Source organism: Mustela lutreola, chromosome 3, assembly GCF_030435805.1.
Source record: "Mustela lutreola isolate mMusLut2 chromosome 3, mMusLut2.pri, whole genome shotgun sequence".
NCBI classification, from domain to species: Eukaryota; Metazoa; Chordata; class Mammalia; order Carnivora; family Mustelidae; genus Mustela; species Mustela lutreola.
In genome coordinates this window covers 156,806,380-156,827,358 of record NC_081292.1, presented here as the reverse complement: position 1 = coordinate 156,827,358, position 20,979 = coordinate 156,806,380, and the positions used below count along the sequence as shown (strand labels likewise).

At 38.2% G+C, this 20,979-nt stretch overlaps 1 protein-coding gene across 1 annotated transcript in view; it reads left to right on the top strand.

Annotated features, from left to right (window-relative positions):
- Window positions 1-20,489, top strand: part of GALNT5 (polypeptide N-acetylgalactosaminyltransferase 5) — a 43,917-nt gene extending 23,428 nt beyond the window's left edge. The window contains exons 4-10 of the mRNA XM_059167291.1: window positions 3,002-3,137; window positions 3,732-3,851; window positions 6,118-6,235; window positions 7,239-7,562; window positions 12,582-12,662; window positions 15,463-15,624; window positions 18,781-20,489. Coding sequence (XP_059023274.1) covers window positions 3,002-3,137; window positions 3,732-3,851; window positions 6,118-6,235; window positions 7,239-7,562; window positions 12,582-12,662; window positions 15,463-15,624; window positions 18,781-18,924 — 1,085 coding nt within the window. The 3' untranslated portion in view covers window positions 18,925-20,489. The remainder of the gene's footprint in view (window positions 1-3,001; window positions 3,138-3,731; window positions 3,852-6,117; window positions 6,236-7,238; window positions 7,563-12,581; window positions 12,663-15,462; window positions 15,625-18,780) is intronic.
- The last annotated feature ends 490 nt before the right edge of the window (window positions 20,490-20,979 follow it).

Below are 20,979 nucleotides of genomic sequence, written 5' to 3'. Positions count from 1 at the left end.
TGTGGCTAAGGAAAGCAGAGCTCTGTGGCTTCGATCCTATGTTCATTTCACCATGACACTTGGGGTTAGGAAGAGTGTATGAAATGTCCACAGATCATACCCACTACAAGTAGAAGTCCTAGCCAGAGTCAGCTACATAGACAGCTCCCTGGTCTAGTTCCGGAGATCTTATTTTAAGTGAAAGTGTCTGAAAGTGGAGCAATGACATTCATGCATGGGAGGATTCTTTTCTCACCCAAAATAAAACAGTATAAAATTCCAGTCTATGTTTTGGGCAGAAGCTGCTTCCTTTGGGTTCTGGCAACAAGTGAATGAAAATCTGTATGGGAATCTGGGCCAGGTGGGAAGTGAATGTAGGTTTGGGTACCCATCCTGCTGCCACCAGAGATTTAGAAAGTTGATCCAGGCATCTTTCACCCTGCCAGCTTATTCTGGGGACAGGGACTGGTAGTCTGGTAGACACTGCTCTTTAGTTTGAATGGACCAACAGTCACTGAAGTAGTGAGAAAAAGGAGGTTATCTTCTGCATATGGTATTCATAGCCAAGTGGGACCTTAAGCAGGCCATGCTTGCATACCCTACATACCTAGATAACCCCTATGAACTTTCCCACACAGGGAGCAGGCTGTGCAAAATAACACCCTTAGTTGATTATGAACCATAATCAACTAACCTATAATCTCTGAAAATAGGACTCCACCAGCATGATAGGGGTTGTAACCACTGTCTCCAAGAGTTGGGGGTAAGAGAAGAGGGACTTCAGTCTAGCACAGCCTGGTTATGCCTGGAGACTTCTCAAGGACATTCCTCAGCAAGACCTTGGCTAAGGTCAGTTTCTTTACCCTCATGCGAAAATACCACTGTTGATCAGTTAATAAGATATGGAACCACTAATTAAGAGGTAGTTTATCATTTTTAGTGGCTAACGTTAAGCTTTCTCATTCTCATAGCCCTGCCTCTTTATGGCCATTTTTTTTTCTTTCTTTTTTTAGGAACACAGGCAATGGAATAAACTATGTGTTTTCTGATATCAAGCTGCCACTTGGCTGAGCAAACTTGAAAAAAGTGCTTAAGTTCTTTGTTTCTATTAAATGGGAATAAAACTCAGACCTACATCTCATTTCTTAAGGGAAAGACAAATTAGATTGATACATCAGGTTTGTTGTGTGGATTAAACAAGACAACCATGAAGAATGTTTAGGACCGTGTCTGGCATAGAGTAAGCACTTAATAGAAGGTAACTGATGTTATAGGTTTGTCAAGAGCTTAGGGGAGCAGCCAGGGGGCAGAGTGGTCAATTCAAGCAATAAAGCCAAAAGGAAAGGGACACTCAAATCTGTATTTCCTCCACTAACATAACTAGGAAGTATAAGAATTGAAACAGAAGAAAGTTCTGACTCCCTGAATGTTCCATGTTTCCCTATATAGAAATGGGCTGGTAGATTGGGCAGATGTGAGAATCATCTCACGGCCTAAGGAGCCCAGAACAAAAGGCTCCTCCTATATGCATTACAGCCTGGGCCTATAGTGGGAAAAGGAGAGGACTTAGAGTGGGAAAGTACTGAATGTTGAGGCAGGTGAGGAAAATGTCTTGGAGACCTCCTGACTTCCCATGCAGTAAGACAGAGATCTTGGCCTAAAGGAGGTCTCCAATGGAGGAACCTGAGCTAGGAATGAAGCTATGCTGAGAACATGTCCTCTTGACTGCAAGTCCCTTCACAGGTTGTGGTGTACTGGCTGCAGACCACATCTGGTGTGAAAGGACAGCCTCCACACATGAGGACTTGCCAGAAAAGCCTTTGTAATTTGGCTATACTGAAGAAGCACATCTAGGATTTTGGTCATAACATAACCCAGATTCCTCAGGTTATTATTCATCTTCTCTCTCTCTCTCTCTCTCTCTCTCTGTCTCTCTCTCTCTTTCTCTCTCTCTCTCTCTCTCTCTCTCTCTCACACACACACACACACACACACACACCACTTGTATAAAATCATTTGGAACAATGTAGATGCTACAGAGAGAGTGTTACCTCACACAACTAGTAGGAAAAAGAATTTTTAATGCTTGTTTTTTGGACTCCAAGTTTTTTTGTTCTTTTTTTTTTTTTAAAGATTTTATTTATTTATTTGACAGAGAGAGATCACAAGTAGGCAGAGAGGCAGGCAGAGAGAGAGAGAGAGAAGCAGGCTCCCCGCTGAGCAGGGAGCCCGATGCAGAACTTGATCCCAGGACCCTGAGATCATGACCTGAGCCGAAGGCAATGGCTTAACCCACTGAGCCACTCAGGCGCCCTTCTTTTTCTTTTCTCTCTCTCTCTCTCTTCTCTCTCTCTCTCTCTCTCCTGCAAGCTTTGGATTTTTTATTGTGGTAAAATAAACATAAAATCTTAGTTATTTCTTCAATGCAGTCCAGTACTCTGAAGTATATTCACACAGTGGTGCAACCAATCTCCAGAACACTTTTCCTCTTGCAAAACTAAAACTCTGTCCCCATTAAACTATTCACTATTCTCCTTCCTTATCCCTGTAACCCTTTTTACACTACCTTCTAGCTTTGCTGATTCTTCCTCTTTTGTTTTCACCCCTGTTATGTAGAATGATTTCTCCTTTTTGTCATTCCTAAAGCCCACCTTGGAATACCAAACTCTGCCTGGTCCACAGGCCCCCATTCCAGGTTAATGGGACCCACCCTCCTTAGAAAAGACAAAGCAGCCACCTTTACTGCTTCAAAGTCTTGGCTATCCATTCTAAGTGGCTTATCAAGTTTTCACAAGCGAAAATGATGCTTGCCCTAAGGACTTCTAGAAACAAAATTCATTTTATTTCACTATAGAATGAAATTCTAGGGACCATAGAAGTCTAGAAGACTATTTCCCTTATAATCACCTTTCTGGAGCAATCCCCAAGACCTTTGGACATGAAGTACACACACTCAGTAAATCTGCATTTTCAAATGTTGTTTGTTTTTTTGTTTTGTTTTGTTTTGTTCCTGGCTCTCTAGGTGATGTGTTGACATTCTTAGATTCTCACGTGGAATGTAATGTTGGTTGGTTGGAACCTCTTCTGGAAAGAGTTTATTTAAGTAGAAAGAAAGTAGCCTGTCCAGTAATTGAAGTCATCAATGATAAAGATATGAGGTAATACTGTCATATTCTACAAGATACTTCTAAGTTATATTTAACAACAGCAGAAAGTACTGGTCATATTCCATATGACCATATGGAATGACCATATGACCATTCCATACACAGTTCATCCATTTAAATAAATGAAAATACATAATAGATATCTTGGGATCAGAGAAAGTCAATCCAGTAGTTTATTTGGTCATCAAAATACTTAACTCTTAATAGCAATAAATCCTAATATTCATTGTTCAGTTCTTTCCTCTTTCTAGTCAGCTGTACCTGAACCCAGAAAATATCTACCTTCCTTAAGATTAGTTCATCTTTTTGTGGGAAAAATACATTTGCTCCTAAATTGTTTTTTCCCCTCAAAAATAGTCAGAACATTGTTAAAAGTTAAGTTAAAAACTAACAATCCAGCCAGTTAGTCACTAATATGACTTGCACTCATAAATTTGCTTGAAATGTTATTAAAAAGTTTGTGATAATCTAAAATCATTTGTGTAAGCACTTGCTCCATTTATTTGAACAAGACATGGTATCAGGTTGATTAAGTATATGTGATGATCTCAGGGAGCACTTTTGGTTTTTGTTTTTCTGTGTTAGTTACATGACAGTAGACAACTTTCAAAGAGGCATCTTTGTGTGGCCCATGAACTTTGGTTGGAGAACAATTCCTCCAGACATTGTTGCAAAAAACAGAATTAAAGAAACAGATATAATAAGGTAAGTATGTGAAATTTAAGATTAGAAAGCAATCATGTATCTTTTTATAAATGTGTAGGAAGCTATTCACAAAACAAGTATTTCTTGTCATTCTGTAGACCATCAAGAATTACAACTTTAACCAGTAGATGATCAAAAGTGAACAAAGTTTTCCTAAGGTATTACTTTCCCACTATCAAAACTCATTTTTGTATGGTCAAATGTACCTTTTTCACCATGAACCCAGAGAAATTCACTAATACTTTTCCTGTTCTCTGGGGTTTACAACCTAAGAAATACATACTAATTGAATATGCTGCATAAATGCTATATAAACACACATAATGTTAAAGCCAATATAAGTAAAAATTAGAAGAGTAAGTAATAGTAGTAAAAATATTGTAATAATAGCTACTGTCAGGATTTTCTTTTTAATTCTAATCTTACCCTTTCCATGGGAGGGGTGCCAAATTCTGTGAATGAATTAAGAAATAGATACAGAAGGAAGATTTGAATTAAAAGTGAGGTTTTATTGCTGGAGAACCTGAATTGAAGAACACAGCTTAGACCTGAAGCCAAAGTGAGAACTTCTGAACACTTCCCCCAGACTATAGACCTGCAGAACAAGCATGCAGCCAGCCTCAGGCAGAATAGCAGGAATCCCAAAGCCTTCCCCCTTGGAGAGAGCAGTTGAGCAGACTAGTGCCAAGAGAAAGCCTCCGGCCACAGTGGATTGTAGCACTATTTCTCAAAATTTAACCCTCAATAAAGCATGCCTCATTCCTTGCTAGGTGTGATCCCTTCAGAATTGTTATTCCTAGTAAGTCAGGGAGGAGTACTACCCTTGACTAAACACTGTGCATTTAACCCTCTCTATTACTCTAGGAGAGAGATGGTAGTATTGTCATTTTAGAGATGAGGAAATTGACCCTAAAAGAGGTAATTTCCCCAGGGATGTACAGTTAATAAAAGAACAAATTGGGATTCAAACCCATATCTGCCTGAATTTAACACACTTAATCTGATCCCATATCTAAAGAACCTCTGCCGAGGTGCCTGGGTGGCTCAGCGGGTTAAGCCTCTGCCTTCGGCTCGGGTCATGATCCCACGGTCCTGGGATCAAGCCACGCATCACATCGGGCTCTCTGCTCAGCAGGGAGCCTGCTTCCCTTTCCCTCTCTCTGCCTGCTTCTCTGCCTATTTGTGATCTCTGTCTGTCAAATCAATAAATAAAATCTAAAAAAAATAAAAATAAAAATAAAAAATGAGACTCCGCTTTGAAGGTCAGTGTCGTGATTGAGTTCAGATTATATTCCACGTAACATTAGGAAGAAAATGCATTCTGGATGGACTAGAAAGGACATTTGGGCATTCAGACAGAATATGTGCATAAATTGTAGGGGAGGGGAAGTAGATGTGGGGCAGAAATTATCTTAAATTGCATTGTACTCTAAACCCAAGACAGGCTGTCCACACAATTTCAACTGGGTCAGTGGTTGCCACCATGGAAAGTGATTACTGCCCTGTCCAGTTGCTGATTCAAATGTAGTGTCTATCCCCCATAATCTATAACAGTCGTGAAGACTCTGGAATCTGACTCTTTGGATTTAAATCTCAACTCTACTTCTTCCTAATGGTGTGAGCTTTAAAAAGTCTCTTAACCTCTTTGAATCTCATTTCCTCATATTCGGCCTTAAGACTAAAAAAGGAGCTACCTCTATCATCTAAGAATTAAATCCAATTATATGACATGCTTTAAAAAGTTTTGCCACCTAATAAGCTGTCAGCAAACTCCGTCTACAGTTGAGGCAGTAGAGTGGAGTGAGAAATCATAGAGTCAAACCAGACCACCTAAAGTGAACCCTGATGTACATCATAGTAACCTGTGACCATTTCTTTATTTTAGTTTCTTAATGGTACATACTTGTAGGATTTTCATAAAGTCTGAGATAGTACATATATAATACAACTGTGCCTGGTACTCCCTTTGCACTGTTAAATAAACATTGTTAAAAATAACCTATCTGGAGAGTTTGTGCCAGAAAGTAAAGGGCAAATAAGAATTCTACTTCCAAGCCCCATCCTTCCTGACACTAATCAAGCTCTGCCACCATGAACCAGGGAATGATGACTTCAGGGCTATTTGTGACTCCATTCTAAGACCTCCCCATGCTTGGTAGCTATTTTGAAATATCTCTTAATGCCATCACAATTGCACAAGGGACCCACTTGAAAAGTGAATTCCCATGACATGCAAGCTTAAAAACACAAACATTTCTTTTTGTAGGTGCCCCGTCATGGCAGGTGGATTGTTTTCTATTGATAAAAATTACTTTTTTGAACTTGGAACATATGACCCTGGGCTTGATGTCTGGGGTGGAGAAAATATGGAGCTCTCATTCAAGGTATTACCAAGTGGTCCTCAAATTCTCTCTACAAATTCTCTCTCTCTTTATCATTTGGTTTTATTTTACTAATATAATTAGATATGGGACTGCCTCAGGGAGGAAATTCCACAGAAATTTTAGGGCCTCTAGATTAATGTTTTAATATCACAGGTTAAATTTGGATGAATCAATGGCTCTCATGAAATTTATTAGAATTCCCTAGTATTTTATAACACTGTTTCTACATGTGACTATGGGGGAAATAACTGTCTGCCATTCTTTATAAGTGCTGTGGGATTCATACTTCATACAAAATATCTCCAGGAATGTTTTTCTAGTATATCAGAAGTAACAAAATCACTGAGTAACGGGTCATGTTAGACAGCGCAAGTGACAGAAGTACAAAAAGTGCCTTTAGAGCAGGCCATCAACAGGCAATGGTGCAGCAACTTTGGACATTTCAGATAGCTCTGGGTATTTATAACCATTGATCAACAGCTAAGCAAGTCTTGGCAGCAGCCAGAGTAAAGAGAATCCAAAAGGCAACTGCTTTCCTGAGGAATGGGGTGATATATTATAAAAGGGGTATTATTTTGAGCTCATTTTCAAGTTGTGCTCCATATGGGTCATCCCAAGATGAGAAGGGAAAGTTGAAAGCAGAAATATATACTCCTTTCCTTAATCCAACCAAAAAAGGAATCCATATTCCATATTTTACACTTTGGGATTCAGTGAGAATTTCTTCGTAAAATAAGAAGGACACTACAGGGTAGGGAAATATATATATATATATATATATATATATATATATATATATATATATAACGAATCCTAAAATGGTCCACAGCAATGTACAAAACTAAATAAACCTGTTGAGTTTAACTTGAAACTATTGGACAAAACTACTTCAAACTGGAGGCAGGAGGGAGTGGTCACCAGGTGGTTCTTTGTTATTGTTAACTAACGCCCATGATTTGGGGACATCATTTGATAATTGATGTTTATTATCAAACTGTTTCAGGTGTGGATGTGTGGTGGTGAAATTGAAATCATTCCCTGCTCCCGAGTGGGCCACATATTCAGAAATGACAATCCATACTCCTTCCCCAAAGACCGGATGAAGACAGTAGAGCGGAACTTGGTGCGGGTTGCTGAGGTCTGGCTGGATGAATACAAGGAGCTATTCTATGGCCATGGGGACCACCTCATAGACCAAGGGTTAGATGTTGGAAACCTCACCGAGCAACGGGAACTTCGAAAAAAACTAAAATGCAAAAGTTTCAAATGGTACTTGGAGAATGTTTTTCCTGATTTGAAGGCTCCCATTGTGAGGGCTAAGGGTGTGGTAAGTTCAAGCAGCAATTAAGTTCTGACTCCATAAAAATAAAGTTTAAAAGTTCTTGAAAATGTGTGGAAAAGAATAAAGGTTTACATTACAAGTAAATACCAAGTACGAGCGCAGATGAGAGAACACTGTTAAGGGTTAAATATAGGTGAACTTGAGGGAAGATTTTAGGCATTCAGGTTCATTGATTACCTCAGCAAATATCTACTGGGTATCAATAAACCAGACAGCATTTCAGAACCATACTATAGGGTGATGTATAAAGCAGACTTGATTCCTATTTGTGGAGCTTAAAGTTGAGTAGGGAAAACAAGGTACGAGTATGTAATGTTTAAAAAAAATAGAACGGCTCTCATTTAGGGAACTGGTCTTAGGGATGAATCTTTCTAAGGTAGAGTATTCAACTTCGAGGAGATGTTGAAGCCTAGGCCTGAAAGACAGGTGTTAGCCAAGCTCTGAAGGAGAGAGTCTTAGGCAGAGGATGACCTTTGTGCAAAATCTCTTAAGATAGATGACTGTCCAGGCCCTGAAGAACTGCCAAGAAGATGAATGTTGTCAGGGTATGAATGAGAGGAATGGGACGATATGAAGGGGAGCAGAGAGAAAGTCCGGTCACATAGTCCTGGCAGGCAGGATAAGGGTCTTCCTTGCTTCCTTCCTTCTTCCCTCCTCCTTCCTCTCCTTCCTTCCCTCCACTTTTTCTTTTTCTTCCTTCCTTCCTTTCTTTTTTTTTTTTTTTTAAGTTTTATTTATTATTTGACACAGAGAGAGAGGGAACACAAGCAGGAGGAGTGGAAGAGGGAGAAGCAGGCTCCCCACTGAGCAGGGAGCCTAACGACCTGGGGCTCGATCCCAGGACCCTGAGATCAGGACCTGAGCAGAAGGCAGATGCTTAACAACTGAGCCACCCAGGCACCCCTCTTTCTTTCTTTCTTTCTTTCTTTCTTTCTTTCTTTCTTTCTTTCTTTCTTTTTCTTTTTCTTTCTTCTTTTCCCTCCCCCTCTACCGAATGTAACAGGAGGTTATTGAGTAAGGTTAAGCAATGGGACGACATGATTTAATTCCATTTTTACAGATGTCAGACGGGTTGAATATAAAAGAAATTGTCAAATAATGACCAAAAAAATTCCAGTGCACAGTATAATGTACCAAAAGGGGAAGAAACCACACAAAAGAGGTTGGACAGAGTACAAAGCTAAGAAATTAAAGCAAGAAAGCAGAGAACCTGGATGAAAGCCATTTCAAACCCATTCTAGGAGTGGGGCTTAATTTGAAGAGGATGGCAAGACATGAGGTTATTTACCGTAGAATGGGTTTAGAAGTGATTAGTCAAGCCTTGACCTAGAGCTCTTTCCCAGTCATGCATACGGTTTATCTGCGTTATTATTTTCTCATTTATTTTTATTTAAAAATATTCCTGGCATTATTTCATTTTCTTTAAGAATTTTCTTCTTCTTCATAAAAGAGGTTCTAAGACTTGATCATCAGTAAGCCTGCTTTTTGGTCCATTTTTGTTCAGTTCTCCCTAGAAAGTGAATTGTACAAACCAATCATTCTCCGCCTAGGAAATTTCCTGATGACAAGGACTTAGTAGAGCCATTCTCCCTGACAGTACAGGGGAGAATTCTGGAAGAGTATGGAAGAGAGGAAATGTAAAAAATTCAACTGACAAACCAGTACATGTGACCTATTTGTATGTAACATAATGTAGTATAAAATTGTCATTTTTATAGGTCAAAAGAGAATAGCAACTATTTCCGGTGGTTCAACCTGGTGTCTTTTTCTAAGTAACCCATTAGAAAGAATATCCTGGATTTATACACTGTTCAAAATTGTGTCTGTAAAATAAATTTACATTTTTCTTTTTTAATTCTAACTCCTGAGTAAGAGAAAAAGAAATTCTCACCATAGTAATTTTTTTTCCTGTCCTAACAGACTCTCAGCAAGAGCATTACTGAACTTTAACCACCAGAGGGAACTAAAAAACTACCTTTTGCCTCCTCTGTGAGATTAATTTATAATTGCATTCCCATGAAAATTTCTGAAACGCTCTTAAAACAGCCTTCCGCTGATGCTTGAGCTATAATATATTAAAATGCAGAAAATATTTTTAAATTATTTTTTAAAATTCTATTTGTTGCTTTCCTTACACAAATCATAAAGAAGATATCATTTCCTCCCTTCTGAAATAACCAGTAAGGAGCATTATTATTTTTTTATTAAAAGTTATTTTCCAGACATTTCAGACTAAGATTAACTTGACCATTATTTTGAACAGACAGTTTTGAAAAGTCCCAAGAAAATAAACTCTGCAACTTTTTGTTATTTGCTCCACATTTTCCTTTTTTCAACTAATTTAAGAATTTAAATCCAGTGCAAGGTCTTTTTTTTCCTTTTCATTTTTTTATAAGAACACATCAGATCTTTTTGAACCACAAATACTTAGTGAAAGAAAGAACCTCACTAATAATGTGTCTTTGTATTGAATTAGATGCTTAGCAAATAGCCTATAGCCCAAGGTTTAGTAATTCTGTGATAAACTGTGGGGAACTCCACCTCCTCAACTGGAAAGTGAAATAATTCAAAATGGGTGATTTAAAATTTAGATACTGACTGATTTTTTTTTTCAAAAAGATTGAAATGGTTTACAATAAAATCATAAATATAATTTCTTGAAAATAAATGAAGAATCAATTTTTAAAACCATTCATAATGAGATAAAAAGTAACAACTCTTTGGGAGTTCATGAATCATTTCTATGTGAAGAAAAGTAGTTTCTCCAGAAATTTCTGGTAGGGAAGAAGGGAAACAAATCTTCAGAGAAAGCGAAGCGTGGCAGAAAGCAAGGGAAAGAAAAATTTCCCCCTCTATCTAATGCTTTTCTATGCTTGGCAGACGGGACTGTACAAAATAAATACAAAGAAATCAGTTAAACCAGGGGTTCCCATACACTGCTTTGGGCAATGTTAGTTGTGCTGCCAGAAATAGGATCCCGGGCCAGATACACTTGGCAGCCGCTCACGCTGCATTCCCTCGTTCATGTTTAGCTCTCTGGAAGTTCTGTGAGATTCTGGAGCAGTACAACCTGTTCGGCTGTATTGAAACCAGGTTTCTAAACCCGTGGGAAGAGAGAATGTTTTCTGGGTAATCCACAAATACAGAAGTTTATGTTTATCTCTGTTAAAATCCAGAGAACAATTGGAGCACATTTCCTTTCTTTAATCTCCAGGATTATCCTACATTCATGCATTTCTATTAAATCTCTTCTCTGAAGTTAATTCCTTTTGTGCGTCCTGACCGCTCCATTTACTACTGGTGGATAGTCTCTCCCCATATTTGTCACTCTACATTGTGAATAGAGCTTTCTTTGAAGATTTCTGATGGAAATTCTGTCCTTCTAGATTTGTTTCACATGCCGGCTACCCAAGAAGTAACCAATCTGGTACTTGTTGTTGTTGTTTAAGATTTTATTTATTTATTTGAGAGAGAGCTGGGTTGGGGGGGGGTGAGCTGGCAGAGGGGGCAGAGGAAGAGGAAGAAGCAGACTCCCCACTGAGCATGAGCCTTTTGCTGCAGGCCTTGGAATTGAGTTGATGTGGGTCTAGATCCCAGGACCCTGGGATCATGACCTGAGCCAAAGGCAGATGCTTAACCAACTGAACCACCCAGGGACCCCCAACCTGGTACTATTTTTATGGCTGTCAAAGTTCCTATCCAATGGAAGTAGAGTAAACTTGTATCTCAAACCCAGATGAAGGTCCACAGAAGGTTCAGATTCCCAAGGGAGACTCTAGCTACCATGTTGTCTCCCTGTGCTACGGGGTAAATTGTTTTTCCCAGGACATGGTTCTACTGAGGGTCTAATTCTTTAGTCGTCCATCTTTATGTGAAAGACTGCAGTTCCAACCCTCTGGCTTACCCATGTTTTTTCTCCTGTCCTTAATAATGTTGGTCCCTTGCCTACCAATATTTGCAGTTTTCCCACTTTCTAAAGGGTTTTGTTTTACTTCATTTTCTGCATTTTCTGGTCCCCGAAGATGCCCCTGATTTTCTTGCAAGCTAAGCTATGCATGTAAAAGGGAGGGCCACCCCAAGAGCACCCTGTTATAAAGGCTTTCAACTCTGAGCTACACAGCTATATCATACAACACCCTCAGAAGAGGAGGGGGCACAAATAGTGTCCTTGCCAACATAGACTTCGCCACCTCTCAGCTCAGAAGGCTTTTCTGAGTGTAGACTTGACTCTACACTGCTCTTCCAGAAATCTAAGAAGTCTAAATTGCACTATTAACTCACCATCTCGTTAACCTTGCCCAAGATGTCAAAGGGGGCAAGGGAATCAACATTTTTCTGCATTAAATGGTGACTTATAGAAAGCTACCTCCATATTTGACCCTGCAAATCCATTAAAAACCTGGGGGCCTGCCAGAGAGTGCCTTTAAGGTTGGCTCTGTATTAGCTTTCATGACTTTCCTGTAATGAATTGTGGCTTGCCTGAGTCATTAGGAAGATTCTGACAGGGAATCAGCTGGAATCTGCTGTTCTTTGAAGGACTCAATTTATCTATGATTCAGTGCCTAAGCAGTGAAATTGCTTGAAGGGGTCAGACCGGGAACAGAGCCCATAACTGTTGGCTTGATTAAATTGCAAGTCTGTGCATTGACTTTTAATGTATGCATCAGAAAAACTTGAGACAAGAAAATAACTACTTTTCATGTTACCTTTTGCTCATTCTCTATTTAGCATTCCAGGCAAGGGTTAATTAAAAGCTTCTGTTTGTTGGCTCTGAGGCTGAATCATAGGCTTAAATTGACAGATTGAAGCTGTACTTTAGCAAGATTACATTATGTCTCTGTTAGAGATAGCAACCAATAAAATCGTATAGTGCTAAGTAATGCTAAGCTATCAACTTAACTATCTTTTAACCTTATTATAGTTTTATAGTCTGTGCTTTCTGAATGTCTTGTTCTACTTTAAAATATTTTTTTCTTAATGCATATTTTATATTTTGTTCCCTAGCTTATTAATGTGGCCTTGGGCAAATGCATTTCCATTGAAAACACCACAGCCACTTTGGAAGACTGTGATGCGAGCAGCAAGGTACCCGCTGGGCTGGGTTTTCTCTCTCATCAATGACACAGTTGATAGAAGGCCCAGGTGTACCTGATAAGTGCAAGTGTGGTACATTTACTGCTCACTTGAGAAATTCATTTTTGCTGTACAAACAATAATTAATTTATAAATTGCTGCATGATCATAAGGTTGGTGATAAGGTAGCCCACCACTCAGTGTAAAGATAGTGACTAAGGGAGTAAAATTGTGCATACCAAAGTCAACCCACCTGGGACCCAGTTCTTGCTCCATCACTTTCAAGTGTGTTAACATTGCAAATCCTTTAACTTTTAGGTAAACAGCAGTTATAACAGAGCCAACCCCTAAATCAGGTTTGCGGATCAAATTATGTCATACAGATGAAGCATATAGACCAGTACTTAACCCTCAGTGCTCCATAGACGCTTACTGTTCTAATAATAAAGACAAAAAATGTGAAAAATAAAAATTACATCTAAAGGAAAAATAATAAAGGAAATAAAGGCAGAGAATATTTTCAAATAATCTAAGGGAGCCATTTTGTTGATTCAGTTCTCCTGAATCCATATTGAGAGTAATGCAAATTACATAATCCATGATCCATGGTGGAAACCCTTCAACAATCTCTGACAAACTCAGAAAACAAAGGGAAGGGGAGGAAGGAGAGCCAGGGAGACCAGCTCACCAGGGACTCTGCCCAGCTGGAGGTGAGCTCTGAGTGATGGTACCTCCCTCTTCAGTGTATGTTCCCCACCCATTCTCATTCTGTGCAGATATTATTGGTTTGGATGCCAAATAGAACTCATAGAAACATCAATTCATGAGTAGAACTCAGCTTCCTAAAATTGTAGATCACTCTTTGGTAAAGAAATTCTTTTGTGGTTAGAATCTAGGTTTCCCCAGGCTTACCTATTTGCTTTGACTTAAGAGATATTGCTTCTATTTCTGACCACATCTCCCCTCTACCTCTGAATTAAAGCGGGAAAGACATTTTTGTCCTCTCTGTTGCTACAATTCAGCTACAGACTGTAAACTTGCGACTGAGGAAGCTCTTTCTTAATTAGGAAAGAGAGGAGGTAGAAGGAAGAGAAACGTGTCAGAAATCATTTGAAAGATACAACTCATATTAACAATTCAAAGAGGAAATAAAATCATAAATTGCAAAAGAAAACCACAAGTAGTCCAAATTATATGAAAGTAAGGTATTATTTAATTCAATCCATCAAGACGCATTCTTCTTGTGATTTTCTGTACCTGATTAACCAGGATTTTTTCTGAAGATCCAAGTTGTGGTCTGGATAACCACTGAGGCTCTCAAGGGGAAACTGGGAGGCAAAAGTATGAATACGTAGCCCCTGCTTTCCACAAACCCCCATCTCCCTTTTTGTCTTCTTCCTCATTTTTAGCTTGTAGTTTGTTTTAATAACAAAAAGTAAAGGGACTTGGAGGAAGTTAATTTATTTTGGCAGAATTAATGAAGTTTAATACCAAACCAGTTTATAGCATTCAACCAAAAAAGCTCGAAAGGAATAAAGGCTGAGGATTGAACCACCAAGCCTTAACCTTCACTTTACCTAGAAAGTCCCCTTAGCTATTAACTTTTCAACCGTTTGAGATGTCCCTTTTAAAGGTAATGCCTAGCTTCTCTTAGTAGCCATTTAACTTCCTTTTATTATGACATAAGACCATGCTTCTCAATTTTTAATGTGCATACAAATCACCCGGAAATTTGTTACAATATAGATTTCTGATTCAATAGGTTCCTGGTGGGGCTGGGATTCAGCAGTTCCAGCCAGCTCCCAGGTGATGCTGTTGTTGGTCCAGAGATTACCCTTTGAGTGGTGAGGTCTAACCCAATGACATACCTGATGATCTAAGTTAAATCTCAATTACATCACGAATGATTCTCTACACAAAGGCATTTAGATAGATTTTTACCAGCCATCTACTTTTTTTATGTTCACATTGGTGAGAAAAAACAAATTTCCTGCAGACCCACAGACTTAGAATAAATTGACCAGGCAGATGATACTAGGGTGTAAGTAACTGGAAAAATTACTTATAAAAACTGAAAACATGGTTCCATTACCTGAATCAGTATTTATTTTAGACATTGGCAACTCCCCAAAACCGGACTTCTCCCAAGAGTAGTTCTTACAAACCACAGGATGCTAACGGAGCAGAACCTGATAATTCTTTCTGCTATCAGCAAAGAAAGATTTTTAACTTTTCTTTAAATAGGAACATTTTTTTTAGCCTTAAGAAAGATTTTTAACCTTTCTTACAAAACCTCCAGGAATCCAGTAATCTGGATAGTCTTAAACAAAGAAGCATAATAATTTCCACCAAAGCAATTTAGGACTGTGACTTGGATCTCCTTATGGCCCTAATGGCTACAAATGGTTTGAATGTTCCACTACTTCAAGCACCTGTCTAGGATTGTCTAGGATTGTCTAGGATTCAGACCACCTGAAATAACCTCCATTTGCAGATATACACTAACTGTACTAAATAATTATTATTATTGCAGCTCACATTTATTGAGGGCTTACAGTAACTTCACAGTCATTACCTAAACTCTCTGAGATACTCCCTATTGCTATCCAACTTAAAAATAATAAAAATGAAATTAAATATGGTAATAATATACCCATGCTGTCAGAATTGAAAGTGGCAATACTGGGATTTGGGTACAAAACATTTGACCCAAGTGCCTATATCCTTAACCATCGCTAACCAAAATGTTTGGCAGAGACCCTACCTGTATCTGCTGCCTAAAGTGACCTTCTCCTTGTTCATTTCCTGACAGCTTCAACAATTCGATTACACCTGGCTAAGACTTATTAAACATGGAAAGTGGTGCTTAGCTCCTGTGCCTGAAACCGGGGCCCTGAGGCTGCACCCTTGTGATAATAGAAACAAAGGGCTAAGATGGCTGCATAAATCAACATCAGTCTTCCAACCAGAGCTGGTAAGTAAAATATGGGTACCTCTTCTTTATTGCAAATCCAACTTCCGGTTAAATGGGACGTAAAACTCCCATTGTCCGCGTCCTCAGTCGGAAGCTTTCAATGTGTTTATGGCAAAAGAGGCAGTGTAAAAAGTTCATACAGAGAGATAAACAGATATTTTTGCAAATTGTCAAGTCCTTTTATTCTTTTACAAAATTTATTTCAAATCTGTTATTTTTTAAACACAAGCCACCCGTTGCTTTGGTTATATTGCTATCAGCATCTTTGTTTCTATAAGTCATTCACTTCAGTCAACTAACAATGCCAAAAATCCTGCTTATGGGCTAGAACTGGTTCTCCCTGGTTATCAGAGAAGCCTGAAGGAAAGTACATAGGGAAAGCAAGAAGCAGTGTTCTTCCTATAAGCTTTGCACTTTAGAATGACTCTGCTTTTCAGCGTTCTAACTCCTTTCCATAAAGGGAGACTTTTTCTCACCCCCCACCTCCTCATTCCCAGAGACCTGGGCCTCAACAGGTGGTGGAGGCAGCTCCCACCTGCTTGTCAAGAAGCTGATGGTGTGTCTCGTGCACTTCCCAACATCACATTCAGTGACATCACCCTGAAAGCTTGAAACCAGCCATGGTGGGAGGAATTACACAACCCTATGCTACTAATCCAGGGATGTTTTTCCAGAGGTCCAATTATTAATACTTACCAGTCCACCCCTGCTATATTCTATTCACCTTCAAAATGATAAATGTTAAAGTTCTGATCGGTTTCCCCAATTCTATTTTAACAAGATACAAAGTGATAAGTTTTGGTGTAAGATCTTGAGGTGACAAAAATAATTTCAGGTCAACCTTCTTAAACTTTCTATTATCTCACTGCAAGTGACCACCAAATCCACAAAATACATTGGGTATATGAAGACCATCATTTTGCTCAGGGTTGTCGCCAAAGTAAGCACTTTGTTTCCCCCTTGGAGTGCATCCATTTCTTTTGATGTCACAATCAGTGACTACTCCCTTCATGGCATTTTTCTTTCTACTTGGGGTCAACATCATATTTCCCAGTCTTTCTCCCTTTCAATCTTCTCTGCTATATTTCAATTCCTTTTGGGCATTTTTTTTTTCTTTAGTGATAATGACTACCATTGAGTTATTTAGGAAAATTAGGAATTAATAGTGTACCAGTTACTAATTTTATGTTGCATAATGTTGGAAAAATCCATAAACATCTATCAAATATTACCTTCTGCTTCCTTAACCTTATGCCAAAGAAAGCTGGAGGCTGGGCCAGGGGTGAGAAAGGATGAGAATGAGAACACATTTTTAATCTCCGGAAATGAATCTGTTACCAGAAAAAAATTCAAGCTAGTTAGAAAATATGTAGGAGGCAGCAGCCCTTAAATCAAAAAGTTCTTATTTATAAACGGGGTTGGCCCCATTGAGAACTTAAGCCTTCATTAGCTGATTTTCATATAGGCTTAATTTTGGTCCCTCTAAATGGCAAGCCAATTAGTAAAACAGTAATTTAATTAAGATGGCAATAATTCAATGTTTCCCGATGCTGTTTGTGCTTATGAAGTTGTAGCATGTCACACAGCTGTCTTCTTCTGCCTTAAGTTCCCCTTTCCATGCTGCTAGATGTCATGGAGATTAATATCTTGATAATAGTCTTCCCTATATTTTCAGTGTTTTGGTAATTTTCATACTAAACCTCCTGAGTCCTCCATATCTTGTTAAGTCTTTAAAAAAATAAACAGAGCAAAAGACTGAATAACAGGAACATGTCTTTCCCTTTAGCATTAGGAATTGAGAGCTTCTTAAAAGGAAATAGGGTAACAGTGAGTTTGATCCTAAATACCAATGAATTGTTAAAATTATACATTTCTAATCTGCATTTAAAAGATATTCTCTAGGCCAGCTCACTCCAAGTGTTATGGATTATAGACCCCTAAGAGGAAATTCTTTCATAGGTAGTTCCTATGAACTGTGACATGGAATGACCCTCCACCACTTGTCCCTTCATCAAGTATCTTTAGACTGGGGACAAGTTATTCAATTACCTCTTTACAATCCACTGGCAGAATGTTGTAGATAATCCAGGATGATTTTGCTCAAGGCCAACTCCTTTACAAAACCGTGAGCACACTCAAACATCATATTTCCAAAGTCCTACAAGGATGACAGTGGTTTTGTAGGAATATCTTTAAAATACACTATTATGAAATTACCCCTATTTGTTATATTTTTTAAAACATTTCAAAATAATATACATATAATTAAGATTATCTTTGTCATAGTCATGGAAAAAACGAGAGGATTAATAGGTAAAAAAATTATAAAGTCATGAGCAAGTTCTAAGTTGGTTATCTATTATTTCTAGGATATTCAATAAATATTAACAAATAATAGAACTCTGAAATACCTTTGATCTTTTTCTAATTACATCTGGATTTTCTGAACATCAGGCATTACATATTATCAGATATTATGGTGGATAGCTTATAAATATATACATAATTTCTGGCACTTTGTATTCTAAGTTTGCTTTCAAAGGTATGAACTTAATTAAGAAATTAACTGACTTGCTTTTTGTGACGGTTGTTTTTTCATGACCACCATCAGTTAGAGAGCCATCGTCTATCAAATATAGCAAATGCCATATGGAATTATTTCTTTTAAATAATACAGTTACCAGACCCATCAGAAAATAAACCTTTTGTTTCCTCCCTAAGGAAGTCATAAAAGTCTTAAAAGCCCTGTAGCTTAAAGAAGTGAGAAGTTAGTTTGAGATGGAGACAAATTTAATACAGTCCAAAGACTATATTCCTGTTGTTCATTTAGTTCAGAAGAATTCCTAATAAATCAAAAATAAAATTTTTTTATTAGTTTTCTTTTTTTGTTTGTTTTTTTAAGATTTTATTTATTTAATTTGACAGACAGAGATCACAAGTAAGCAGACAGGCAGGCAGAGAGAGGAGGAAGCAGGCTCCCTGCTGAGCAGAGAGCCTGATGCGGGACTCAATCCCAGGACCCTGAGATCATGACCTGAGCTGAAGGCAGTGGCTTAACCCACTGAGCCACCCAGGCACCCCACTAGTTTTCATTTCTTTATATTTCAGTTGTCAAATTCATTCTGTGGCTCATTCCCAGATCCCTTTTCTTTCCAGGTGAATCACATTGTTTTTGGGAACTATCATCATCAGTTGTTATGCTTAGAAGGAAACATTTCTCAGAAGACCCTGAAAGTTGCTGCTTGTGACCCAGAGAAGCAATACCAAAAGTGGAAATTTGAAAAATATTATGAAGACTAAAGAACAACTAATATTTTTTATCTAGTAAACCCATTAGACACTGTGAAAATGACAGTGGACATAGGGACTGTATTTCTCCATGGTAGTTTACATTTTCAAAATTATTGGCATTTGAATAGGAGATTTAAAAACCCGCAATATTTGAGAACCCAAAAGTGAGCTCAGGGAAACAACCTAACATTGAACTGGAGCCCGTCTGCAGCTCGAGGTGGCCTTTTGAATTGCATGCTTCCTGCCCTGTACTGGATGGACCTCAGCCTGCAAACTTCCCCATGCAATCAAACAGGTAACAGGAAACACAGGAAATGAAGCCAAAAGTACTTGAGGAAGTACAATGATATTCATGATGACTGAGTTGGATAATAACCAGCTCTTTTGGCCCATAAGTAGGTATAATCAATGAGAACCTACACTTTTATTTGCTTTTTTTTTTTTTTTAATTAAAAGTTGAGTTCCAATGACAAAAAGACCTCAGAAACACACAGCTGTCATCTTGGTGAAGTCCCTCCCAGCGACACGCCTGCGCACCTAACAGTTTGAATGAGTATCGGTTATCATACTACTCAATGGTAGGACTTTGATCTAGATGACTACATAAAGGTTTTTGTTTTTTGTTTTTTGTTTCCCAATCTGAGTCAGTGGAAAAAAAACTTTAAGTGAGGAAGTCAAATGTTTATTCAGTTCCAGATATGGACATGGTTTCAATTCATTTTGTGCTTTTAAAGCTACACTTTTAAGAAACGGTCATACTAGTAACTTTTAAGACTTAGGTGGATATTTTAAAAAAGAAAAAAGAAAAAAAAAAGGCAAGGAGAAAGAGGCTAGGCCATAAGGCACTATAGTCACCAGAAAGGCACCAAAAATACACTTAATTGCAGTGTAATGTAAGACCAAATAAAAGGAGCTGAAACGAATAAAGCAGCGACAGAGCACTAACAATTATTAAAGATTTATACAAAATATGACTTTAGATTTAACAGCATTCACAAGGATGAAATATGCTAAAAGTAAGCTCTAAAAGATTTCAAAGTAGGAATAAAATGAAGTAAACATAATGAAAGGGGAAGAGAATGAGGTAAGAAACCCTCTGGAGGAGAGTTAAGAAAAAAATTGACCTAGACTTGCCAGAAATAAAAAGGAATCCGGCACCTCTGTGGGGTGGGGCTGAGAGATAAGGCCTTAGGTGCAGGTCTGATGATAACATTGATAAATCTGAGGAAACAATATCTCATCAATCCACATTGAATTCCTAACCTTACATATGCCAGTATTTAGGCATACCAAAAGAGAGTCTAGAAATCCTAACATCCTTTATATTCATTTTTGGTAAGAAAACTGATGCCCCGAAAACATATTACATAAGAGTCCTACACCAGTTAGAGATGAGGATTACAATTTGGATCTCTAGAGACAGGGCTCAGTTCACTGCCCCAGGCCGCTGGCCTAAATAAATCTGTTCCACAGCATTCTTAAGAGAGACATAAACATTTTTGCTGGGTTTGGGTGTCTGGAGGAAAACCGTGCTATATGCTTGTTAATATAAAAATGAAGCTTTGTTCAGTTGAGCTGGTGGTTAAACTGGGCATCTTTAGTTCTGACTTCCTATTTAAAATTTAATTTTATCTCCCAATTAATTGTACAAAAGCAGAGCTATAGCTATGACTCAGAAGGGGAAAGAATTCTGCCTATTTGCATCATATTTAAGATGTTTTATTTAGATAATTGACATTGCAGATGAGATAAGAGAATGACTAGAAAATGAGATAATTCTTTTCAAAACAGAGCCATATGGGGGATAAAACACAAGTCAGTTGCCAAAGGACTAACTGAATTGCTGACCAAACCGAATGTGCTGAGTGCCTCATACAATTTTTTGTGTAACTGCAAAAATGTTGAAAGGTTTTTTTGCCCCGTCTGAAGACGCTTTTTATTCAAAAACAGTTTCCAGAAAACACATCAAGTCTGTTCAGAAAAAGACAAATTATGGTTCAGAAACACTTACCTAGGGGCATAGCAATGAAAGAAATTAAAATGTTTTCACAAAAAAAAAACAAA